We start from the raw sequence: 27,221 nt of genomic DNA on the forward strand, positions 1-27,221 counted from the left end.
TATTTTAAAATAGTTTTATTTCTCCTTGGAAAATAGACAGTTCTGAAAAATTCTGGAAAATAATAATACTAAATGTGATTAACAGTCTGAAATCTGTAGGACGGGGGGGGGGGGGGGATTAGGGGGACACTGATCGTAGCAGGTAATACTGCCCTGGTCTGGATGGAACACTGAGCAGATGCACCGACTCAAACACACAAAGAGCAGCTCCGGGGGCACGAAACACACAGTGGAAATAAAAATGAGACGATTCAAGCTCTGAGGAAGAGCAACCAAACAACAACCTTGGAACTTAGGAACTCTTTGCAATGATTCTGTAGACACGTTGCTGTTCATTTTAGGGCTTGTAACCCATAGCAACCCATTCCTGGTCTATTGCAGCTAGAATAAAGACATCAAACATCTGGTTGCTATGGGTTTGTAGGCCTGGAGCCAAATTGTGACAATATTAGTCCATTTATGTGATTATATTTGAAACTACTATTTAGAGCTAATTGTTTAGCTTGATTTATGGGAACAGAGTAAGTGCAAAGGTTCCATACAGTCGTGCCTCTGACATCTGATACCACTGGATTGGTCAGAGAACACGTGTCCCATGGGAGGAGTAAGGACACCACACCGTTTACTGCAACAACAAAAACAACTAATTTAAACCAAAACAAAGGGAAGGACCTCCACAGCATACCGCACCCCCAAAACAGAAAACAAAGTACGGCAGGAGTAAAAAGTCCAATGAGCGACTGAAGATACAGTTTAAAAAAACATGAAATATTGCACGCTGGAAACTGTGCAAATGTTGTAGCTGTTGCCTGAATTGGCCAGAGCTTGGCCACGATCCTGGAATATTTCCCCGGCACAAAACATCTCATTCACCGGTTACCTCCCACGCAGGAGCACATATGGAAGATCCCAGGAGGTGGTTTAACCCTTACATTATATGGAGAAGCCAGATCTTGGGGGTGCCTGGTACCTTTCCCAGACTATGGGTTAGTGTAAGTGGCACAGTTACCCAAGGAATGGAGCCCTGAGCTGCTGTTAGATACTGCTGCAAGGAAGGAATACTTGATGGTGCAGAACCAGCTGACTTTGCGCTGGGGTCTCTGTGGCACCACACACACAATATAAAGGGATTTAGAGGCGGAGACTCCATCTTCAGCTGCACTGCAGCTCTCCTACATAACTATGTTGCAGAATTAAATGCAGTTGTTGAGGAGACTCCATCTTCAGCTGCACCGCAGCTCTCCTACATCACTATGTTGCAGAATTATAAATGCAGTTGTTGAGGAGACTCCATTTTCAGCTGCATTGCATCTCTCCTACATCACTATGTTGCAGAATTAAATGCAGTTGTTGAGGAGACTCATCTTCAGCTGCACCGCAGCTCCCCTACATCACTATGTTGCAGAATTATAAATGCAGTTGTTGAGGAGACTCCATTTTCAGCTGCATTGCATCTCTCCTACATCACTATGTTGCAGAATTAAATGCAGTTGTTGAGGAGACTCATCTTCAGCTGCACCGCAGCTCCCCTACATCACTATGTTGCAGAATTGAATGCAGTTGTTGAGGAGACTTCATCTTCAGCTGCACTGCATCGCTCCTACATCGCTATGTCGCAGAATTAAATACAGTCGTGCTCCACTAGTGTTTATAAATGCATATTATGATTGCGGTGGGTTAGCAGGCAACAGCCTCCGGGCACCCACCTCACCCGCTGGAGTGTCATTGTCATAGAAATAGCGGCTAAAAAGCTCCCATATTTTATCTACTCCCCTAATTAAGCAGGTTCCCCTGCTCCTGTGCACGTGTCAGGCTGTCCTTTCTGTGAAGGTGATGAACACCCATCCTTTTTGGGCTGCGATGCGGGCGTACATTCGGGTAACTCTCCATAAATAGCCCATCCTCTCCCTCTACCAGAGTCTTATTAACCACATACTCCTCTATTATCCTCTCCTCCTCTTCGGCTTCCTCTGAGGGCACTAGATGTTCTTCTGGCTCCTCCTCTTCCTCCTCCTCTTCCATTGTTCCAGACAGTAAGTCCTGAGCTTCTTCCTGGGAGAACTCCTTCCCATACTCATTGGGCAAGTGCCCTCTGCGGTTTTCCATGCCATCTACTTCAAGACTGGACTCTCTGCTGCCTGCCCAGCTAAGGCCAAAGCTCTCGCCATCAGAGAAAGCCTGTGCAGCCATGCTGAGCTCCTGCATGGAGCGACTGAACCCCTTTTGCAGCTCCACTGCCGTGTCCCTGCTGTAGGATGTACGGTGGGCCAGAGACCCCTCTGTGCTGGGCGCAGCCCTTTCAACAAACATTCGCTGCCAATTGGCCAACATGTCCTCCTCTGAACTTGCGGAGCTGGGAGCGGCACTGCTCAGAGGAGAGCGGGCAGGGTTATCTGCGCTGCGTGCCCTTTGTGGGTAACTAGCTGTGGATGCTGGGCTGTTGGGTACAGTACGATGTCGGTCTGGGCTGCCATCCTCCCCTTGCACTAAGCGGAGAGAAATGGCTTGGCGCGTTGCATAGGTGCAGTTGGGCAATGGGCTATTTTTTGGGATCCTCACCTTCTCATCGGAGAACTCAATCACTTTGCGCCCAGGGTACATCGGATGAGGCGGAGGAGGGGTGGGATAGGGGTTGAGTTTTTCAAAAGTGGGCGGATCTTCTGAAGCACTATCTACACTGCCCTGGTGCTGGAGACTCCCGTTCTGCTGCTGCCGACGGGTCTCTCTTTCTCTCTCTCCACAACCGCTCATGTCCACGTGCACAAACACATCCTCTGCCGTCGGGCCACTGCCACTGCTGGAGGTGGCGGAGTTTAGAATTAAGGACTCTGGCTTTTCCAGCACACGGGCAATGACGGAGGTGGGCACCACATCGGACTGTGAAAGGCCTGACGGACTATCCTGGCCAGAGCCCGGAGACGTGGCAGCGCTTTGCATGTGTTTGGCAACCAGGTCCTGAAGCTTGTAGGGAAGCTGTAGAGCAAAACAAGGACTAAGTTTACACTGTACTGGGAACAAACCAAACGTAATCTTGCACGGTAATCTCACACTCAGCATATACTCTATCCACATCAGCTCACACTCAGCATATACTCTATCCACATCAGCTCACACTCAGCATATACTCTATCCACATCAGCTCACACTCAGCATATACTCTATACACATCAGCTCACACTCAGCATATACTCTATACACACTCAGCCCACACTCAGCATATACTCTATACACATCAGCTCACACTCAGAATATACTCTATACACATCAGCTCACACTCAGCATATACTCTATACACATCAGCCCACACTCAGCATATACTCTATACACATCAGCTCACACTCAGAATATACTCTATACACATCAGCTCACACTCAGCATATACTCTATACACATCAGCCCACACTCAGCATATACTCTATCCACATCAGATCACACTCAGCATATACTCTATACACATCAGCTCACACTCAGAATATACTCTATACACATCAGCTCACACTCAGCATATACTCTATCCACATCAGCTCACACTCAGCATATACTCTATCCACATCAGCTCACACTCAGCATATACTCTATACACATCAGCTCACACTCAGAATATACTCTATACACATCAGCTCACACTCAGAATATACTCTATCCACATCAGCTCACACTCAGAATATACTCTATCCACATCAGCTCACACTCAGCATATACTCTATCCACATCAGCTCACACTCAGAATATACTCTATACACATCAGCTCACACTCAGAATATACTCTATACACATCAGCCCACACTCAGCATATACTCTATACACATCAGCATATACTCTATCCACATCAGCTCACACTCAGCATATACTCTATACACATCAGATCACACTCAGCATATATTCTATACACACTCAGCCCCTCAGCATTTGCTCTACTCGCACTGGTTCATACTCAAAGCCCCATTATATGTTCACATCGGCTCACTCACTCACTCACTCAGCCTGCACTCACATGGGCAAGTATAAGTTCCCCATCATTAAACTCACGTCTGCAAACTTGTGGTTCCGGAAGTGTGACTTGTTACATTTCAAAAGCTGTACAGCAAGATTGCAGTCCTGGCGATACCGGTCCTGCAATGAGTGGTGACAAGCATTACAAAGGCAAACGACATCTAATGATCCATTGTCTGATTTCATCGGCCTGATAGACTGTCACCCCTGTGTCTCACTGCCTGATCGCTTACATCACACAGCCCCATCGGTCGCAGCTTATCCCCAGACTTACATTTAGCTCTTCCAGTTTGTTGATGGTGGTTTTTGCATCCATTAGTTTGTTGGTGAGCTCCACAATCTCCCAATCGAAGGTTTTCCTGTCCATTTCGGCTTTCTTTATCTGTAAGGGGCAAAAGGGACAGTTACGGAGAGGACAAGATGAAAGTGAATTCTGGGGTGGGGCACAGAGGTAGGTTGGAGAACACATCCCCAAAAGGATCACCAGACAGAAGGCAGGAAGGAAGAGATTCCAGAAATCTGAGGGAATAATACAAATAGTAATAAACCTTCATGTGGAACTTAGGTCTAACATCTAGTGAGGGTGGGCATGGGGCAACAAGGAGAGTGCCAGACAGTATGAGGTGGCAACAAAACACAGGAGCAACCAAACCCATCTCCAATCTACCAAACGCAACTGAATAGATCCAACTCTGGCTGAGCGATGCCTGGATGGAAAAGTGACAGCATGAGGCAGAAAGAGAGAGAAAACAAAGAGACAGGTAAATTTGAAAATGATACAATATGGCCCTGTTTCTCTAGCCCTAACATATATATACCACACTCATGACTCCTATACCTCTAGCACTAACCTATATACCACACTCATGACTCCTATACCTCTAGCACTAACCTATATACCACACTCATGACTCCTATACCTCTAGCACTAACCTATATACCACACTCATGACTCCTATAGCTCTAGCAATAACCTATATACCACACTCATGACTCCCATACCTCTAGCACTAACCTATATACCACACTCATGACTCCTATAGCTCTAGCACTAACCTATATACCACACTCATGACTCCTATAGCTCTAGCAATAACCTATATACCACACTCATGACTCCCATACCTCTAGCACTAACCTATATACCACACTCATGACTCCTATAGCTCTAGCACTAACCTATATACCACACTCATGACTCCTATAGCTCTAGCACTAACCTATATACCACACTCATGACTCCTATAGCTCTAGCACTAACCTATATACCACACTCATGACTCCTATAGCTCTAGCAATAACCTATATACCACACTCATGACTCCCATACCTCTAGCACTAACCTATATACCACACTCATGACTCCTATAGCTCTAGCACTAACCTATATACCACACTCATGACTCCTATAGCTCTAGCACTAACCTATATACCACACTCATGACTCCTATAGCTCTAGCACTAATCTGAGTGCAGCCTCAATGGCTCTAATACTGCTAATGTTTAGCTCTGCACAATTTCCAGCAGAATTGCTCATAATACATTCCCAGCTCCCATAGAATTATTAAGTCTATAAGCAAAACCAGGGAGTTGCCTATTGTGTGATTGGCCACTTTTTGAAAGTTCAGCTCCCTGACCAATATAGTGAGATGGGGGGGAGTAGGGGGTGTAACTAAGGTGTTACATATAACCCCTAATTAGCATTAGATTAATTAAAGAAAAAAGATTTATGAAGAAGGCCTCCCTTTAACCCTTTAGTGCTGTGCATTGTAAAAATAGTGATGACTTTAACAATGCAAAACACAGCCGACTGAACTAGGGATGCGCCAATACACTATTCGTGAAAGATTCGGCCGAATACAGAACCGGATTTCCATATGCAAATTAGGGGTGACAAAAAGTTACGTGATTTCCCTCGCCGCCCCTAATTTGTATATGCAAAATAGAATTCGGATTCGGTTCAGCCGGGCAGGAGGATTCGGACGGATCTGAATCCTGCTGAAAAAGGCTGAGTGCTGAACCGAATCCTGAATTCGTGCATCCATAGAATGAACTACCAACACCAAAAGGGTTAAAATAAGTAAAAAAGCAGTTAAATGTGCAGTGTAGCATAACCCAGTTAATGGTTGAAAGGGGGTTAATGTCATGTTAAGCCTGGAATAGTGGGTAATACCAGAGTGTGCAGCTTCTCCTCCAGGTCCTGATTGGCTCTCTGGGAGGCGGTGTAGCTGTTCTGTAGCCTGTAAATCAGAAACAGGGGGTGAACGGGGACAACATCACAGGCACTGGGATATCAGAGGCAGGCAATTGTGATATGGTTAAAGGGATCCTGTCATCGGAAAACATCTTTTTTTTTTTTTAAAACGCATCAGTTAATAGTGCTACTCCTGCAGAATTCTGCACTGAATCCATTTCTCAAAAGAGCAAACAGATTTTTTTATATTCAATTTTGAAATCGGACATGGGGCTAGACATTTTGTCAATTTCCCAGCTGCCCCATGTCATGTGACTTGTGCCTGCACTTTAGGAGAGAAATGCTTTATGACAGGCTGCTGTTTTTCCTTCTCAATGTAACTGAATGTGTCTCAGTGGGACATGGGTTTTTACTATTGAGTGTTGTTCTTAGATCTACCAGGCAGCTGTTATCTTGTGTTAGGGAGCTGTTATCTGGTTACCTTCCCATTGTTCTTTTGTTTGGCTGCTGGGGGGGGGGAAGGGAGGGGATGATATCACTCCAACTTGCAGTACAGCAGTAAAGAGTGACTGAAGTTTATCAGAGCACAAGTCACATGACTGGGGGCAGCTGGGAAATTGAAAATATTGTCTAGCTCCATGTCAGATTTCAAAATTAAATATAAAAAAATCTGTTTGCTCTTTTGAGAAATGGATTTCAGTGCAGAATTCTGCTGGAGCAGCACTATTAACTGATTAATTTTGAATTTTTTTTTTTTTCCCCATGACAGTATCCCTTTAAAGAACTGTTGATATTACTTGCTATTAACCTGCAATCACATTTATTGTGACCATCACAATAAAGTATGGGTGCAGCAAATCCAGGATTCTGTTTGGGATTCGGCCTTTTTCCAGCAGGATTCGGATTCAGCCCATTCTTCTGCCCGGCTTTACATAATCCTAATTTACATATGCAAATTAGGGGTGGCCGAGGGAAATCACGTGACTTTTTGTCACAAAACAAGGAAGTAAATGTTTTTCCCTTCCCACCTCTAATTTGCATATGCAAATGCATATGCAAATTAGTAATTCGGTATTCGGCCGAATCTTTCACGAAGGATTTGGCCGAATCCAAAATAGTGGATTTGATGCATCCCTACAACAAAGGTGATTGCTGGTTAAAGGATAAGTAAACCTTCAAAATCTGTGAATGTAAAATTGATGAGGGTGCTATTCTAAGCACTTTTGTAATTTACATTCATTATTTATTCCCAGATATTAATTGATACATGTACTGTTAATATATGGGGGCGCCAGATATTTAGCCCTACCCCTACTCTGAGCCCTTGTCCCCCCTACTGCCCCCACCAGTGACTGCACATGCGCTCATTCCTATGCAGGATCAGGGAGGTTGGCCAGTCAAGTTGCCTAGGGTGCCCAGAAGGCTCAGTCCGGCACTGGGTGGAAGTCACAGGATTGCCCTTCTGAGTTATTGGGACTGGCCACAACCTACCTACGGAATTTGTCCTTAAGCTTTTCCACTTCTTCTCTGTTGCGACTCAATTCCATCTCCAAGTACTGACCCCGAGCATCCACCTCATGTTCCATGGCTTCCATCTTGGTGGTGGCATAGGCCAGGCGACGTCGCAGCTCATCATTTTGGTGCTGCAGAAACCTGAGACAAAGCAGGTAAGGCCAAGTCATTGGGGACAGTAAGGAAGTAATCTTAAGTTTTACAGATCAATCTGATCTCCTGTCTAGAAGATTATAACCAACCAAATCTACCAGCTCTCCACTGAATGCACATTGGCTCAGCATATAAAGCTCCACAAATGACCCTCCTATTGGCTCACGATATAAAGCTCTCCCCCTAACCTTAAACTGACTCCGGATATAAAGTTCTCCCACTGATTCTCCATTGTTTTGGGATATAAAGCTCACCCACTTACACTGTCATTGGTCAAGGACAGTGATCCCCAACCAGTAGCTCGTGAACAACATGTTGCTCTCCGACCCCTTGGATGTTGCTCCCAGTGGCCTCAAAGCAGGTGCTTATTTTTGAATTTCTGGTTTAGATGAAAGCTTTAGTTGCATAAAAAACAGGTTTACTGCAAAACAGAGCCTTCTGTAGGCTGCAAGTCCACATTAGGGGCTACCAATACCCAACCATAGCCCTTATTTGGAAGCCTCGGGAACTTTTTGCATGCTTATGTTGCTCTCCAACATTATATTACACTTAAATTTGGCTCACGGGTAATAAAAGGTTGGGGACCCCTGGTCTAGTATATAAATCTCTCCCAACTAGCCCCCATTGTCTCAGGATATAAAGCTCTCCCACTTAAGCTGGCCATAAATGTAAAGATTTTTTAAAGATCAGATCGTCATCGTGAGACCACGATTATCTCAAAACGATCGTACGAATTGTCCATCAACTAAAAAGACCATTTGCTGGGAAAACAAAGGGGAGCTGCCTGCTTGGCCCTGCAAACATAGATAGATTGTACGGGGACCGATTAAGATTTTTTTAACCTGGCCGATCAATTTTCTGAAAGATATCCGTAGAAAAATCGTAACATGTACGTTCGTTCGAATCCCACTAACTTCACGATAATTTCGAAAGATTGGTCGGACGTCGCTAAAATTGGTCGTTCGGCAAAATTTTTGCGTCTATGGGGAGTTTTACACTCCCATTGGCTCATGATATAATGCTCTTCCACTAAACCCACCATTGGCTCAGGATTTAAAGCTCTCCTGCTGATCCCCCAATGGCTCAGGATATAAAGCTCTCCCACTGACCCCCTTTGGCTCAGGATATAAAGCTCTCCCGCTGACCCCCTTTGGCTCAGGATATAAAGCTCTCCCGCTGACCCCCTTTGGCTCAGGTTATAAAGCTCTCCGCTGACTCCCTTTGGCTCAGGATATAAAGCTCTCCGCTGACTCCCTTTGGCTCAGGATATAAAGCTCTCCCGCTGACCCCCTTTGGCTCAGGATATAAAGCTCTCCCGCTGACCCCCTTTGGCTCAGGTTATAAAGCTCTCCGCTGACTCCCTTTGGCTCAGGATATAAAGCTCTCCGCTGACTCCCTTTGGCTCAGGATATAAAGCTCTCCCCTGACCCCCTTTGGCTCAGGATATAAAGCTCTCCCGCTGACCCCCTTGGCTCAGGATATAAAGCTCTCCCGCTGACCCCCTTTGGCTCAGGATATAAAGCTCTCCCGCTGACCCCCTTTGGCTCAGGATATAAAGCTCTCCCGCTGACCCCCTTTGGCTCAGGATATACAGCTCTCCCGCTGACCCCCTTTGGCTCAGGATATAAAGCTCTCCCGCTGACCCCCTTTGGCTCAGGATATAAAGCTCTCCCGCTGATCCCCTTTGGCTCAGGTTATAAAGCTCTCCCGCTGACCCCCTTTGGCTCAGGATATAAAGCTCTCCCGCTGACCCCCATTGGCTCAGGATATAAAGCTCTCCCGCTATCCCCCTTTGGCTCAGGATTTAAAGCTCTCCCGCTGACCCCCTTTGGCTCAGGATATAAAGCTCTCCCATGGACATCACAATCAGCTTAAAATATAACACCATTTAACGCCCCTTATCAGCTCAGATATAAAGGTCATGAGCCTCATGTTGCAGCTAGTAAAGATGTAGGACTGGATGACATATAAAAGGACAGCCCAGGGTACCTACTGAGTTGCTCATATACAGTCACATGCTGACCTGACGGATTCAATTGACTGACTGACAGACACTATTGATCCTGCTGTGAAGCTGCTCCATGAATCAATGAGTGAAAGTAGCACTACCAGCAGCAAAGCAATCCCAGCACCCAACACTAACCCCTCCTGGCCCTGATCATTGTATAGCATAAAATGCAGGGCCCATGTAGAAAAAACAAAAAGACTCCCCATTATGAGACAGGACTTCTGTTCTACAGAGATTTATCCTCTACAAATAACCGATAGGAATAACAGACCCCAATTACTCAGCTGGGAACTGTCCAGCATGGGGCTTCTTATGCAGAGACCTGACGTACATAATTACGCTCATCAAGCACAAAGGCCAAACCATATTGACTTCTAATTAAATAGTGTTAAAAAAAAGGGGTAACACAAATTCCCTTCAGCACCCGGGTGCCACTAATAACATGCAAATGCCCCATCGCTACCAATCTGAGAGTAACTTCAGGGTTAATACAAGTCTCAAGTGAGGAAAGCAAAGGGTGGGGCTCATCGCTAGCACTTCTCTGCTTTATTGTTTTTATGCTTGCCTATCAGGCAGAAAATAGGAGGGTCCAGAGATTGCCATGATTTATGTCATTTACACCAACCCCTAAGCTTGGCCTCATAGCAGCAGCCCAGACCCCACTGAGCATGTGCAGTGCCACTGACACACAAAAGATGCCTAACTAGAACTGCCTGGACCTCTGGGCTGGTACAGTAAGTACAGTATTATATAAACTTCACCATTGATAGACAGTTTTTTGTAGGCTTTACATAAATCCATTATTTCAGAGCTGCTGATTTGCCTCTGGCATGGAAGTTCTAGAGACACCTTCAAACCCATGTGACCGAGAAAAGAAAAAATAATGGATTTGGGGCAGATATACTAAGCAGGTTATTCATATGACTCAATACTTACTGGATACGTTCCCCTTCTGTCTGCGGCTCCTGGGGAAAAGGAGAAATAGATTCAGTCACATGACCTGTACCCGGACATAGACACAGTCATGCCAAAGGGGCAGAAGCTTTGCAGGAATATGGCAATGCCCCGTGTTACATCAGATCCAGAGAAGCAGAGAAATCCCAAAGACATTAATGTAGGCGGAGAACTGAATCAGACTGTGGGACACTGGCTGGTCACATCTCAGAGAATATTATGTGGCCCATGTAGGTGGCACACCATTAAGCGTCAAAAGCAATTACATCTCTATAAGGGTAATGGCATGCAGGGTACTTTATGTTCTTGAAGCAGCTCCGTGTGCCATTATCCTAATGCCCTTAAACAGGAGGCAGCCAATGGCTTACTGAATCGCCTGGAATGCCCTTCTACAGACACACACTGCTGGTTGGAAGGCTGGATTACACATTAAAGGGACACGGTCATTGGGAAAAAAAAAAAAAAAATCAGAAGGCATCAGTTAATAGTGCTGCTCCAGCAGAATTCTGCACTGAAATCCGTTTCTCAAAAGAGCAAAAATAATTTTTATATTTAATTTTGAAATCTGACATGGGGCTAGACATGTCAGTTTCCCAGCTGCCCCCAGTCATGTGACTTGTGCTCTGATAAACTTCAGTCACTCTTTACTGCTGTACTGCAAGTTGGAGTGATATCACCCCCTCCCTTTCCCCCCCCAGCAGCCTAACAACAGAACAATAGGAAGGTAACCAGATAGCAGCTCCCTAACACAAGATAACAGCTGCCTGGTAGATCTAAGAACAGCACTCAATAGTAAAATCCAGGTCCCACTGAGACACATTCAGTTACATTGAGTAGGAGAAACAACAGCCTGCCAGAAAGCAGTTCCATCCTAAAGTGCTGGCTCTTTCTGAAAGCACATGACCAGGCAAAATGACCTGAGATGCACCTACACACCAATATTACTACTAAATACACTTGCTGGTTCCGAATGAAATTGTATACTGCAAAGTGAATTATTTGCAGTGTAAACAGTGTCATTTAAAAATAAAAAGAATCCCTTTAACATTGGGAAATCCAACAAGTTCAGCAGATCCTGCAATCAATTAAAGGATAAGTGAAACGTAAAAATAAATGAATGAAAATAGATGAGAATGCTATTCTAAGGACTTTTGCAATGTACATTCGTTGTTTATTTTTCTTTAATTCCAAGATATTAAGGGATACATGTACTGTTAATGAGTGAATTATGTTACAGCAGCGCCACCTGCTGGTCAGTCTCAGAAAGCCAGACGTCAATTCAGATTTGGTGTTCCACAATGTCTGGCAAGGTCCGATAATGCTGAAAAGCCGATAACTCACCAGCCCTTTTAACGGGATTCTCATGCTGACCAAATCACTGAGCTGTTGGCTGAACAGTTCCCTACAATGCTGTGGACACACAAAGCTGCAGTATATAGCGGCTTTCTCATAATGCCTGCAGTGCAAGGGGGTGAGAGAATTGGACAGATTTGGGGAGGGGGGGTAATGGAGAGAGAAGAATGGGAATCACTGTGCAGGGACAAAAGGGCAAATGTGAGGACTGAGAATTAGAAGGAGGGAGCAATGGGTAGGGCAGTAATGTGGAATGGCAATACTAATAACATAGAATATCATGTACAGTTATGAACAATTATCCCCTATTATGAGACACGATTTCTGGTCCAAAGAGATTTATCTTCTATGAATAAAATACATTTTATCTGTAAGGAATGGATAAATACAGTTAGATGCAGAGATCTGCCACTAGGGGGCATATGACCCGATGGTAGAGAACATTTTTAAATGAAATAATGACTGAATAATGAAAGAACAGGTCATTTTAGGCAACACTTTTACTAAGCTCCAGATAAAACCTTGGCACGGCATGTAATAGCCAGAATGCTAAAAGATCCAATACGATTTTTTAACACCAAGAATGTTGTATTTAATTGACATGAAGTAGAAGGTACAATAGATTGGAGCTTTCTGGATACTAGATTTTCAAATCACAGACTCCCATCCTATATGGTAAGAGTGTAACCGTGTGAGTGGGGACAGTGTGAAAAGGGAGCTGGGGGTAAAAATTAGGAGTGGAGGGTTACATGTGGAATGGGATGGTGCAGGATAACAGAGATGTACAGGTGAAGCTTAAATAAAGAGAGAGTCACGAGGAATGGGATGGGCAGGATGAGAGAGCAGCTGGGCAGTTCTGGATTTGAAATATAGAAATGTGGGCACTAACCTTATTGCAACTGCCAGTTAGTGAGGAAGAAGCCCTAGGGAAGGGACTTCAAGTCTCTGGGCTTAGGTGGGAGGCTGAGGAGAGGGACTCTGTGTCCACAAAGCTCAGCTCAGATGAGATTTGAGGCTTTCCCATTCTTCCTCCCTTGACCCAGACTCCCAATGCTTCCACTCTAATGCCCCTAATGGCCAATAATTATCTCATTCATCTCTGTGGCCTTTGTATTGTCCACTGAGCACCCGGGACACTCTGAATTCCTGCGTCCAGACCTGATTGAGGTGTCAATAACGTCATGAGACCTCCTCACCCCAGATGCTTCCACCACAGCCCACTGATCAGAGATGGGGATTCTTCATCAGTACTGCGCCCACCAGCCTTCTGCCTGCTTCCAGGCATGTTTATGGGGCTCAGCACCCTGAAAGTGAGCTTGAGCTCATCTAAGAACTGGGAGAACTTGGCCTTGTCCTCTTGGCTCTTGTTGTCTGGTGAGGGTGTTCGGAATCTCCTCAAATCTCTCTGAGAAGGTGAGAGAGCCATGGGCGAGTTCAGCCTCTCCGACATTCTCAATGCTGAATTCCCCTTTTCTTCTGAGGTGAGACTGAGGGTGCCAGGGTGTTTCAGGATGCTCTTGAGCCGTTGAGCACAGGGAGACTGGTGGCCTTTCCTGGGTACCAGCTCCTCAGCAGTTTCCTTAAACACCAGGCTGGGCTCCAGGCTTCGGCTCTTGCCCTCCCCTCTGCTGTCCCGTTGCCGCTGCAATGTTTTCTTCACTGCGGCTGGGAAACCTCTGCAACCCCCTTAGCCTGGAAGCCCTGCTCTGCTTTCCCTTGGCCTGCAATGACCTTACCCTGCGGAACAATGTGCTGGCTCTGCACCTGCGCACCCCTGCCCCTCTCCATCTTTGTCATTGCTGTATGCCAACAACCAAGTAGAAGAGCAGCTGAAACTGTCGGCATCACAGCCATCTGTATCTTTTAGCTCAGCTACATGTGCCCACTTATTGCACAGTGGCATCTGTTGCACCTTTACCTGGTTTGCTTTCTCCGGCACATCCTCTCGAGGCTCTGGCAGCTCATGCCGTGTCTCCCGGTGCTGCGGCGGTGCTTTACGGTAAGGCTTCTTGGTGGAGGCAGTGCTGGTCATTCTTACTGCTCCTGCCAGAAAGGAAAACAGAGGGCATCAGGGGCATGGAGAGGCCTAGAAAGTCTTGGCAGAGGCAGAAAGTGAGCACACAGCGCTACTGCAGGGAAGCATAGTCTGCTCGCGTCCCACAGACTTCACTCCACATACACACACATATGGGAGAAGCCACAGGCTCTGTATTGATCTGTGCAATGGGCATGCAAATCAGCAGGGAAAAGTCTATTGACCCAGCAGAGAGAACACGGGGAGGGGCAGCAGTGCAGAGGGGCACAAAATAAGAAAGGAAGTGAGAAGATTCTTTAGAATGGGGAAAAAAGTTGCAAAATCAAATGCAAAAACTAGGTGGCTTCTCTAAGCATTTCAGAACCACAAGCAGGGAGCTGTACCCATGAGCTTACAGTCAAAACATGAGGATTCTGAAAAAGATGAAGTGTACAATGGCATTTGCAGTGCAGAAGGGTAAGCAAACAATGTCCATTCTACCCCACAGCCAGGCACAAACCTCTCTATTCTGCACCTGAGCACACTCCACTTTGCCACTTATTTCTATTTGCTAACCCTCCTTGTACCTACCACTCCTGCACCCGATACAACCCTTGCCATAAAATGCTCTAGCCCAGTGTTGTTGCCCCTAACCAGACACACACCATCCCCAGTCTTCACTAAGAACCAGCACATGACTGAGTGGCACAGCTAATCCCATCTGCTTGGAATTCAATGAACTGTGATTGGTTTCTATGGAAAATGTTGTGGGCACACAATAAGCTATACTCTCATACTGTACTGTCTAAGGGAATCAATATGGCACCTCCTCCTCCCATATGTATAAATACAAATATACAGAGAAGGAATGTTCTGGGCACACAATAAGCTATACCCTCATACTGTAATGTCTAAGGGAATCAATATGGCACCTCCTCCCATATGTATAAATACAAATATACAGAGAAGGAATGTTCTGGGCACACAATAAGCTATACCCTCATACTGTACTGTCTAAGGGAATCAATATGGCACCTCCTCCCATATGTATAAATACAAATATACAGAGAAGGAATGTTCTGGGCACACAATAAGCTATACCCTCATACTGTACTGTCTAAGGGAATCAATATGGCACCTCCTCCCATATGTATAAATACAAATATACAGAGAAGGAATGTTCTGGGCACACAATAAGCTATACCCTCATACTGTACTGTCTAAGGGAATCAATATGGCACCTCCTCCCATATGTATAAATACAAATATACAGAGAAGGAATGTTCTGGGCACACAAGCGATACCCCCATACTGTACTGTCTAAGGGAATCAATATGGCACCTCCTCCCATATGTATAAATACAAATATACAGAGAAGGAATGTTCTGGGCACACAATAAGCTATACCCTCATACTGTACTGTCTAAGGGAATCAATATGGCACCTCCTCCCATATGTATAAATACAAATATACAGAGAAGGAATGTTCTGGGCACACAATAAGCTATACCCCCATACTGTACTGTCTAAGGGAATCAATATGGCACCTCCTCCCATATGTATAAATACAAATATACAGAGAAGGAATGTTCTGGGCACACAATAAGCTATACCCTCATACTGTACTGTGTAAGGACACTTCCGACCCATGTGTATAGATACAAGTTATAATGTAAAAAAAGGAAATCACTGTTATGTTGCTTGTTCCTACAAGGGGAGGTAGAGCCATCAAAGCCACAACCCAAGAGAAGAATCATGGTTTATACTCACCAGTAAGAGCCCTTGGACCTTAACAGCAAATCAGAAGTGTCCAAGTGAGGACCCCTGCAGGACACATACAAAAAAAATACATCTATTAACTCTTTCATTAGCCTCTTAGCAATCTCAAAGTTGGATGAACCAACCACACCTCAACCAAAACCCAACACTGAACCAATTATCTTCCCACTTAAGCCTGGTCCTGCTTCCCCCTTTGCTATCTCTTTTGATAACATGCTCATTAAAGGAACAGTGACACCAAAAAATGAAAGTGTTAAAGTAATAAAAACATCATGTGATGTTGCCCTGTACTGGTAAAACTGATCTGTGTTTCAGAAACACTACTATAGTTCATATAAACAAGCTGCTGTGTAGCAATGGTGGAAATTGAAAAAAGACTATATGGCACAGGTTAAATAGTGGATAACAGAGAACACCTTTATGTTCTACAGAGCTTATCTGCTGTGTAACCTGGGCATTTTCTCCTTTGAATGGCTGCCCCCATTGCTACACAGGAGCTTATTTATATGCACTATAGTAGTAGTACTTATCTGTTATCTACTGTGTATCCTGTGCTTGAATGGCTGCCCCATGGCTACACAGCAGCTTGTTTATATAAACTATAGTAGTACTTATCTGTTATCTACTGTGTATCCTGAGCTTGAATGGCTGCCCCATGGCTACACAGCAGCTTGTTTATATAAACTATAGTAGTACTTATCTGTTATCTACTGTGTATCCTGTGCTTAAATGGCTGCCCTCATGGCTACACAACAGCTTGTTTATATAAACTATAGTAGTACATATCTGTTATCTACTGTGTATCCTGTGCTTGAATGGCTGCCCCCATGGCTACAGAGCAGCTTGTTTATATAAACTATAGTAGTACTTATCAGTTATCTACTGTGTATCCTGTGCTTGAATGACTGCCCCCATGGCTACACAGCAGCTTGTTTATATAAACTATAGTAGTACTTATCTGTTATCTACTGTGTATCCTGTGCTTGAATGGCTGCCCCCATGGCTACACAGCAGCTTGTTTATATAAACTATAGTAGTATTTCTTAAGCAAACACAGCAGTTTCACCAGTGCAGGGCATAACTGCATTATATTATAATTTTTAAAACACTTTCATTTTTTGATGTTATGGTTCCTTTAACCCTGTCTTGAACAGGTAACAGCTAAGCCTCTCGTGCATGCTCTCTAGTGATGTGCTGGCCTGCCCGATACCCGCGGGTTTACCCAACCTCGCACCCCCTTTCCGGTTTCCGACTTCAACTTTTATAGACACGCGCCTGCTCTCCCCTTTTGTGATGTCATCGACAGGGCGGGTCGGCGCGGGTCTATACAAGGAACCCGGAAGTCAGCCTCGAGCGGGCGTGGGTGGAGGGAGTCAAGCTATCGGGCATCACTAATGCTCTCATCCTATCCTGGTTAGACTGCTGGTAGACTCCGCCTCTCATACAGGAGAATACAGGCCCCATCCCTACTGAAATCCTTTTATATACTGTAAGTAAAACTATAGATACAAAAAGCACATGGGGGTTATATTACTTATTATAACACACAAGTTTCAGTGAGTCATGTGACAGAAATGACATCACTAAGCACCAATTATAAATCATTAACTTGGGAATGTAATAAAAGTAGGTAATGGAAAAACTATTCGCAATATGAAAAGTTATGCCTTTGCGCAAACAAATTTTGCTTTGCGTGAATTTAATATAGATTTTGCAAACCCGGAAACGGTTTCCGACAGTGGAAGACCGTTTGCGAATTTTATATTATTTTATATGTAATAAAACTTCTTACTGAAAAAGTCATTATGTTTGCTCCAAATGATTACGACACCTTCAAGCACTTCTTAAGAATGCGCAATTAAAATTCGCAATGCAATAACCGTTTAAGGAACAATATAACATTGCAAGATGTGGATTTTTATTCTTATTGGTGCAAATTGTTTTTCTCTTTGTGACTTTAATTACATTCCCCCCTAAATTACAGGATATTTATGTATTATTTATACATACAACAGCATTGGGGAGGGGGGTAATAAAGAGAACATAGAATTCGGTTTAGCAGTTGCACATCATTTGGGGAACAAGGGAAAATCAAGGAGGATTCCTTTTGGTTTTAGGTCATGAGCGGAGCTGGGAATGAGAATATTAGGAGTAAGGTTGCCAAGTGCAGGAAGTGAGAAGTTACAGTGATGGTGGATAAGAGCGAGCAAGCGAGGAAGAAAAGTGTCACAGTGAGAGCAAGTGAGAAGAAAGTACAAGAGTACAGGAGGGGGGAGTCACAGTGAGGGTTGGTGGGGGAGCAAATAACAAATTTTGGGGGTCAAAGCAATTGGGAATGTGCGGGGGGGGGGGCAGAGGAGTTAGTAAATACTTACTATGACACCTAGTCAGGACTCCTTGTTTCTATCACACATGTTTCCTGCTGCTCTTTATCCTCTTTCCCTCGGTCCTTTGTCTTTATCTCCCAGGCAGGTAAGTGTAACCTAATCCCGCAGGCTGTTTGTGCTGCCACTGAAACCAGAGGAGAAATATTTATCAGCATCTAACCATCTCCTCTGCTGCCCACATTCTGAAGCCTTGGCACACAGCTGCCTTTCCCCCCAACATCACCTTCTGTAAACCTGACATACAGCAGCCTTTACCCCCAAAATCACCTTCCTTAACCCTGGCATTCAGCAGCCTTTCCCCCAACATCGCCATTCTCCCCCAAAATCATCTTCTGTAAACCTGACATACAGCAGCCTCTACCCCGAAAATCACCTTCCTTAACCCTGGAATTCGGCAGCCATTCTCCCCTTAGCATCACCTTCTGTAGCCCTTGTGCTGGATTTATAAGGCAGTTTTTATGTAACTCTTTTTCAATCCTTTCTCCCACTCCAAAAGTGGTCAGAACCAACCTATTGGGTTCCACAGAGACTCTCCTCAGACAAACCTATTCGGTTTCACCAAGTATTTCGCAAAATAGAACCAGGTACAGGCCAGATCCAAGCCATATGTTTAATTGTATTTGCTCTGACAACCAAAAGAGGGATCCATGTATAGTTTCCACTTCTCTACAACTTGTAGTATCTAGGAGCAGCCAGCAGGAGATGTACAAACGTGGTTTCTATACTGGACACAACAATAGGAAATCATTTCAATAGCTCAGGATTTAAGAATTTTGGTACTTAAGGGCAATTTTAAAATTGGTAATGAAAAGTGTGGGATTACAAATTAATGGAAACTTTCAATTCTCTGGAGAAGGAACTAAACCTGGTCCTTGGATTTATGGCTAATTATGTGGACTAAAGGTAGCCATAAACGGAGAGATCTGCTCATTTGGCGACATCTCTCCCTGATGCGCCCACCTTGAGGTGAGTGATATCTGGCTGATCCGATCGTGGTCACTAGTGCCCAACGATTGGATCATAACGATGGGTAAACGGGCGGTCAGATGACTAGACCACATCAACAAACAGATGCGGTCCGGGATCAGACGGGATTTTTAGTCCCATCCAATCAACATCTGCCTAACTTTCTGCAAGATATCGATCAGGGAAGCCCGTCTGAGGGCCCCATAACCAATAAACTGTCGGCAGCTTTTATCGGCCCGTGTAAAATACCTCCCAACTGTCCCTTTTTTGACAGCTCAAATTGCAGTCCCTCATTTGCACTGGAAAGTCCTGGTTTTCTCTGCACTGAACAGCCAGAAAAAGTTTCTAACTTAATTGGCTTTTGGCAGAGAGCCCACAACAGAAGATAAGACATTTGCAACAATTCAAATGTAACGAGATAAGCAAATAAGTAATTGTAACAATTTAAGATAACAGGTCTCTTGTGAAGGCAATTCACCTTCATTAGCAAAATAGTAATAACTGAAAAAAACACATAAATATGTTCAAACTTCTATAACCTGCCAAATTTTGTGAAATTAACATGGCAATTTTGTGTGGCCACAAAAATGGTCAAAACTACAACGGCAACTTTTTTGTCCCATTTTCAAAATGTTGGCCTGCACCAGGTTAGAAATACAAACATATGTGGATCTCGACATTACATTAATTCAGCCCCAATTTATTCTCAACCTATTTGACCCACATTATCTTGTGCTTTATCTGCTTGTCTCTTGCAGATCCCCTTGTAAATGACTGGACACCTTTACACATAGATATTCCTTTTTGTTGGTCATTTGACCCATGAGCTGAATATTGTATATATACCAGAGAACACGACTGCTTCATTGTAATCAGCTTGAAAAAGGAACTAAAATGTTCTGAAAGCTTGTTATGATTATATTAGTTAGCCAATAAACGTATCACCTTTATACCACTTTTGTTTTTTATTTCAAAAGAGTTGCCCTGTAACATTTTTACTGGCTAACACAGTACAGCAACTATACCAGCAATATACCAGCTGTGTGATATGAATATTCAGTATTTTATGCAGCCTGGTTCTGTAGTACTGACCAGCAGCATTCCTAGAGGGGGGCGGGCCCTAGTGCGTGACGCACAGCCGGGCCCCGCCCCCTCCGTACGGCGCGCTGACAGGGTAATTTCAGTGGTATGTGCCACTGCCGGGGGGCCCTGAGGGGGAGCCCTGGCCCTCTCGCACCCCCTGCTCCCCCGGTAGTTCCGCCACTGGTACTGACAGGTCCAAATGGACTTACTGAGCACATGTAATCTGAGTGTACAAAAATGTATTTACCCTGTGACATTTAGCAGCTGTTGACATGTGCACCACTGGGGAAGGGTATTAGTACATACGAGGAATCTATTGCCAGGAATCCATGATTTTGGGGGAAAGACAGAATCCATTAAATTAGTTCTATTCTGCCCCAGGAAGTCAGCACAGTTACAATGGAATAGATGATTAACCAAAAGGCAGGTGGGGCCAGGTACAGACACGAGCAGCTCTGCCACTCCTATTACTTGTCTTTCTTATAACTCCATGCCCCGGGGCCAGAAACAGCGTGCCTCACTGACTTGTACTGGGAAGAATGTAGATGGTGTTCGTGAGCCAGGAATACACACACACGCGTGCAGGGAAAGGGGGGCCCAGAGACAAAACATCAGCCACCTACCCACATACAGGACAAGACCCAGCAGGGCTGGAAACCGGAGCAAGCTCTGGAATGAATGTGATTAGAGGAACCTGTGTCCTGCCAGGGGCCCTAGTCTTGCTCAGCTGCAGTGCTGCATCTGCAACTTGGCTATGGACTTAAAGGAGAACTAAAGAAGTAGCTAGAAATGTTGTACATGATGTTTTGGGCTTCTGTACCAGTCCAAGGCAACCAGAGCCCTTTAGCAGTAAAGATCTGTGTCTCCAAAGATGCCCCAGTAGCTCCCCATCTTCTTTTCTGCTGATTCACTGCACATGCTCTGTGCTGCTGTCACTTACTGAGCTTAGGGAGCCACTCACAATATACAGTACACATAGAATAGAAATGTCACAATATAAGGCTGATTAGTAATTAATACACATAATTACTACATGGCAGCACAGAAACCAGTGCAATTAGCATCAGAATTTAATAATCAGCAAACCTGTAGCATCAGCTTATATTACAGCCAGGGAAGCTCATTTTCTGCTGGATAATTAGTGACGAGCCCTAAGCTTAGCTTCTCAACAGCCAATCAGAGCCCACTGAGCATGTGAGTGTCACAGACACTTTCCAAGATGGTGACCCCCTGTGACAAGTCTGAAGTCCTGGATCATTGCTGCTATTGACAAGCTGAAACTTTAGGCTGGTGAAATAAGTTCAGTATATAAAGTATGGCATTTTTAGCAATACTCATTTGTAGGGTTTAGTTCTCCTTTAAAGGCAGGACGGCAACTGTCATAGGGCCCCTACATGTAGGCAGGAAGAGCGAGAATAGTAGCGTAAGAAAGGGGCAGTTGGGCAAAAATGGTGCCAGCACAGTGAGACAGCAACGCAAAGATGGTGGACACAGCTGGACAAGGGGCCACAACATTTCACATCCTGTGGCCCATTTATTTCTTTTACCTGGGCTCTATCAACTAAAGATGGACTTGGGCCCTGTAATGATGCCAGGGGGCAGTATCTAATCTCATGAGAGGTGAAATAAGGTTTAAAGGGATTCTGTTGTGATTTTTATGATGTTGTTTTTCTAAATGACACTGTTTACACTGCAAATAATTCACTCTACAATATAAAATGTCATTCCTGAACCAACAAGAGTATTTAGTTGTAATATTGGTGTGTAGGTGCATCTCAGGTCATTTTGCCTGGTCATGTGATTTCAGAAAGAGCCAGCACTTTAGGATGGAACTGCTTTCTGACAGGCTGTTGTTTCTCCTACTCAATGTAACTGAATGTGTCTCAGTGGGACCTGGATTTACTATTGAGTGCTGTTCTTAGATCTACCAGGCAGCTGTTATCTTGTGTTAGGGAGCTGCTATCTGGTTACCTTCCCATTGTTCTGTTGTTTGGCTGCTGGGGGGAAAGAGAGGGGGTGATATCACTCCAACTTGCAGTACAGCAGTAAAGAGTGACTAAAGTTTATCAGAGCACAAGTCACATGACTGGGGACAGCTGGGAGACTAAGTCTAGCCCCATGTCAGATTTCAAAATCAAATATAAAAAAAATCTGTTTGCTCTTTTGAAAAAAGGATTTCAGTGCATAATTCTGCTGGAGCAGCACTATTAACTGATGTTTTGAGAAAAAAAAAACCACTTTTTCCAATGACAGTATCCCTTTAAGTACTTTTTTGTCGTTGGTTGAGCAGGGCTGATTGGCAGCACAAAGGTGTGAAGAGTAACAGGTGTCACATTGTGATGATGATCCTATGCCACTAATTTGGGCCCTGGCCAATGAAGACATTCCCATGCATTATTTCGGTGCCAGGACCAGCAGGTGGTACAGTGTTTGGCCTCTCGGCACAGAAACAATCTCTCTGCTGGGCCTGAAAATGTCAAGTGGGAGGGGATAGAGAACCCTGGGGCATGTTATGGGGGGGTGCCCACTTATCTCACTGACCTTTGCCCTATTGATGCCAGGCTGTTGCAGGTTTTGATGTCAGGAAACCCAAACTGCCAGCTCAGATATCACCCCCAGCAAACAAGGGTTTGGAGTGTTGGATGAGGCAGCAGTATAAGGTTTCAGGTCTGGGACACAAAAGCTGCAATTAGGCAAAACTCACCTGTCACCCACAACAATGAGGGGCCCCAGCACAGGGCCAATGTATGGGGACACAATACAGGTAGAGCAGCATAGAGACAACAGCCCCATTATCCATAACCATCAAAAAGTCACCCCCAGTGCTGGGAAACAACTGGACAAGGCAACAAAAGTGCAATGACCAATCACAGAGCTGCTACATTTCAGTCTTAACTGCACACACTGTTCATTGTGATCAGCAGGGGGGGCTAATGCACTACAGCTTTTATCCATTACAGAGATTAAAACCAGCATGGCAGCTCCACTCGTATGAAACACACAGGCAGATGGATAAAAGGACGCAGCACGCCGGTGAATAGAGACTGGAACAAATAAGAGGTCACATGACTAAGGTACAGGGAGTTGCCCTATTGTTCATTCTAGTCGGATTCAATACAAACACAGCATTCTATTCTTAAAAAAACAATCCATTCCCCCTGCAGGCAAATCTATTTTAAATAGGGTTGTTTACCCTGGGGGCCCCCATGCTGGTGAGTGAGTAAATGAAGAATGATTGGATTAACTGAATGAAGAGGTTCCCCAGCTCCGCTTTACACAAGACAAACACATACCCGCCTGAGGTTCTGTCTCCTGCTGCTCAGCGTCGCCCCCTCCTACCCACACTCAGCGGCTGCTCATGGAAAACCTTCCAGGCACTGACGTCCCTCCAGCACTTACACAAGCCGGGCTCCAAGTCCAGCCGGCCTGCAAGGAGGACTGGGGTCAAACTCCACAGATCATATGTGCTGAGGGAACAGTGACTTGTTCTTAAACTTAGATAAGTTGCACAACACCCTGTCTCTGCTGGAGTCTGGTCATGACTGACTACTGAGCGTCTCATGCATAGAGTCTCTCGCATTGGTGTATTACTGGCACACGTAATGATGGGCCACATCGGAATGTATTTATGTTGCTCCTTATCCAATCGTTTCTTTATTGATACACATGGGGTATATTCTGCTCACTGCTCCCATACATCTTGATCCTATCTGATCCCCATAGTAAGCAGCAGTCCTGTCTTACAGCAGCTGAGATTCTAGCTATCTGTATAACAGAGCATTCTGTCCCAGTGGCTGCACAGATCCTATCTGATCCCCATTGTAAGCAGCAGTCCTGTCCTGCTTTATGGCAGCTGAGATTCTAGCTATCTGTATAACAGAACATTCTGTCCCAGTGGCTGCACAGATCCTATCTGATCCCCATTGTAAGCAGCAGTCCTGTCCTGCTTTATGGCAGCTGAGATTCTAGCTATCTGTATAACAGAACATTCTGTTCCAGTGGCTGCACAGATCCTATCTCATCCCCATTGTAAGCAGCAGTCCTGTCCTGCTTTATGGCAGCTGAGATTCTAGCTATCTGTATAACAGGACATTCTGTCCCAGTGGCTGCACAGATCCTATCTGATCCCCATTGTAAGCAGCAGTCCTGTCCTGCTTTATGGCAGCTGAGATTCTAGCTATCTGTATAACAGAACATTCTGTCCCAGTGGCTGCACAGATCCTATCTGATCCCCATTGTAAGCAGCAGTTCTGTCCTGCTTTATGGTTGAGGTGATAGTGATCAGTATACCAGAAATGAAGACCAATTGATAGCTTGCCATTTTATAACCGTTAACGTAAAGGGCCATTTAAATTGTTGATAAACATTCTCCAATTGATTTGATCCTATTGCATCCACTTACATTAGTTATTAGTAGAGCTGTCAGTGTGGACTTCCCTGGTTTTATCCAGCCCCCTGACCAAACATCTGCCACTGCCTTATTGTCTGTAATCAAGTTTGTTCCCTTATCGGCCCTGATACTCCCGTCAGCCCATGACACTGGCACAGTTCCCATATAGGACAATGTATATGACACACACTTTTATACCCCCCCCCCCAAATTGTGCAGCCCCGGGTGATGCAACTCCAACAACGCGCACCCCTGACACCCCATTGGCTCACCCTTGAGTAACTTCACCCCTGAGTAACTTCACCCCATTGGCTCACCCCTGAGTAACTTCACCCCTGAGTAACTTCACCCCTGAGTAACTTCACACCATTGGCTCACCCCTGAGTAACTTCACCCCTGAGTAACTTCACCCCATTGGCTCACCCCTGAGTAACTTCACCCCTGAGTAACTTCACACCATTGGCTCACCCCTGAGTAACTTCACCCCATTGGCTCACCCCTGAGTAACTTCACCACAATATTGAAGCCAACCCGAGCTGCCCATCAATTATCTGACCAATGTCGCAGATTTTTAGGTCCCACTAATCTCAATTTACTCCCCATTGCTCCGCCCCCCCAACAGCTCCGTCCGCGATCACTGCCTGTTCTCCCCACAATTCCCCGCCCCACAATGAATACTTAGTGTCGCACCCCATAAACTTTACCTGTTATAACCCCCCCCCACATACACAAAACTACACATACCGCTCAGTCCGACCCCTGAAGTAACTAATAGATCTCAGCAACATCCCAAAGCCTCTCCTGTAACTCCCTGAACTTCTGGCTGCACCGAGCTCCCCCCTGCAAATACCCAGCTGTTCCCCAACTGTGCGACACTGTGTTCCACATACAGTGCCCCCCACCCGACACACAGTCCCTCTCAGCCCCGCTACCTCCCGTCACACCCACAGCCCGTCCCCTCTGCCTCCCACTCCTCTCTCACCTCCGGGCCGCCATCTTGCCGCAGGGCATGCCGGGTAACACTTTGGAATCCCCACGTTCGGCGTCTGACGTCGCCACATCTTTCACGTGATTCGACGGCTCAGGAATCTCCCAATAGAGGCCGTTAGATGAGGGACTTCAGGGCCCGTGAGACTGACTGACTGCAGCTGCACATTCCAGGGCTGAAAGACTTTCTAGTACTGCACGTTGTGCCCTGGGCCCTGAGAGTCTTACATTCAGTAGAACTGTCAGATCCGGCATTTGATTACAGCTCCCCCTTACTTCCAAATAGAATCACTGCCCTAAGGAAGCTCATGCCTGAAGGGGTTAATTCACTGTACTTTATATTTCTGACTCCAAAGTGTTAACATAATTGTACGTAAATAATTCCACGGCTAAAGGGTTAACGTCCTTCCCACCACGTGTCCCTTCCCCAAATAAACACTCACCCCAAATCTCCCCCTAACTGACCTTCAGACTGGGCCCCCTTAGCTCATAACAAGGTTACAGATATATAGAAACATTGGGGTAACAGTCACCCTGCTATAGTTCCAGGGGTACCCAGGGCACAAATAAGAACTCACCCCAAATCTCCCCCTAACTGGCCTTCAGACTGGGCCCCCTTAGCTCATAACAAGGTTACAGATATATAGAAACATTGGGGTCACCCTGCTATAGTTCCAGGGGTACCCAGGGTACAAATAAGCACTCACCCCAAATCTCCCCCTAACTGACCTTCAGACTGGGCCCCCTTAGCTCATAACAAGGTTACAGCTATATAGAAACATTGGGGTAACAGTCACCCTGCTATAGTTCCAGGGGTACCCAGGGTACAAATAAGCACTCACCCCAAATCTCCCCCTAACTGGCCTTCAGACTGGGCCCACTTAGCTCATAACAAGGTTACAGATATATAGAAACATTGGGGCAACAGTCACCCTGCTATAGTTCCAGGGGTACCCAGGGCACAAATAAGAACTCACCCCAAATCTCCCCCTAACTGGCCTTCAGACTGGGCCCCCTTAGCTCATAACAAGGTTACAGATATATAGAAACATTGGGGTCACCCTGCTATAGTTCCAGGGGTACCCAGGGTACAAATAAGCACTCACCCCAAATCTCCCCCTAACTGACCTTCAGACTGGGCCCCCTTAGCTCATAACAAGGTTACAGCTATATAGAAACATTGGGGTAACAGTCACCCTGATATAGTTCCAGGGGTACCCAGGGCACAGATCGGCACTCACCCCAAATCTCCCCCTAACTGGCCTTCAGACTGGGCCCCCTTAGCTCATAACAAGGTTACAGATATATAGAAACATTGGGGTAACAGTCACCCTGCTATAGTTCCAGGGGTACCCAGGGCACAAATAAGCACTCACCCCAAATCTCCCCCTAACTGACCTTCAGACTGGGCCCCCTTAGCTCATAACAAGGTTACAGATATATAGAAA

The 27,221-nt window shown here is 45.3% G+C and overlaps 1 protein-coding gene across 5 annotated transcripts; it reads right to left on the reverse strand.

The window, feature by feature from the left end:
- Positions 1 to 25,889, reverse strand: tjap1.S (tight junction associated protein 1 (peripheral) S homeolog). 5 transcript variants are annotated; one of them, XM_041564198.1, is made up of 12 exons: positions 24,799 to 25,425; positions 23,690 to 23,822; positions 18,336 to 18,471; positions 15,952 to 16,005; positions 14,086 to 14,210; positions 10,797 to 10,825; positions 7,679 to 7,840; positions 6,167 to 6,233; positions 4,671 to 4,700; positions 4,268 to 4,375; positions 4,030 to 4,113; positions 1 to 2,973 (listed from the first exon to the last, which is right to left on the reverse strand). In XM_041564198.1, the coding sequence occupies exons 5-12, from the start codon at positions 14,197 to 14,199 to the stop codon at positions 1,774 to 1,776; spliced, it is 1,794 nt and encodes a 597-aa protein (XP_041420132.1). In that variant the 5' UTR covers positions 14,200 to 14,210; positions 15,952 to 16,005; positions 18,336 to 18,471; positions 23,690 to 23,822; positions 24,799 to 25,425; the 3' UTR covers positions 1 to 1,773. The 5 variants fall into 5 exon arrangements, with proteins under 5 accessions (XP_041420132.1, XP_041420131.1, XP_041420135.1 ...); XM_041564197.1 differs by lacking the exons at positions 23,690 to 23,822; positions 24,799 to 25,425 and adding an exon at positions 25,769 to 25,889; XM_041564201.1 differs by lacking the exons at positions 23,690 to 23,822; positions 24,799 to 25,425 and adding an exon at positions 25,769 to 25,889 and having other exon boundaries at positions 15,952 to 16,016.
- Positions 25,890 to 27,221: the final 1,332 nt, after the last annotated feature.

The sequence above is a fragment of the Xenopus laevis genome, chromosome 5S (assembly GCF_017654675.1).
Source record: "Xenopus laevis strain J_2021 chromosome 5S, Xenopus_laevis_v10.1, whole genome shotgun sequence".
NCBI lineage: Eukaryota > Metazoa > Chordata > Amphibia > Anura > Pipidae > Xenopus > Xenopus laevis.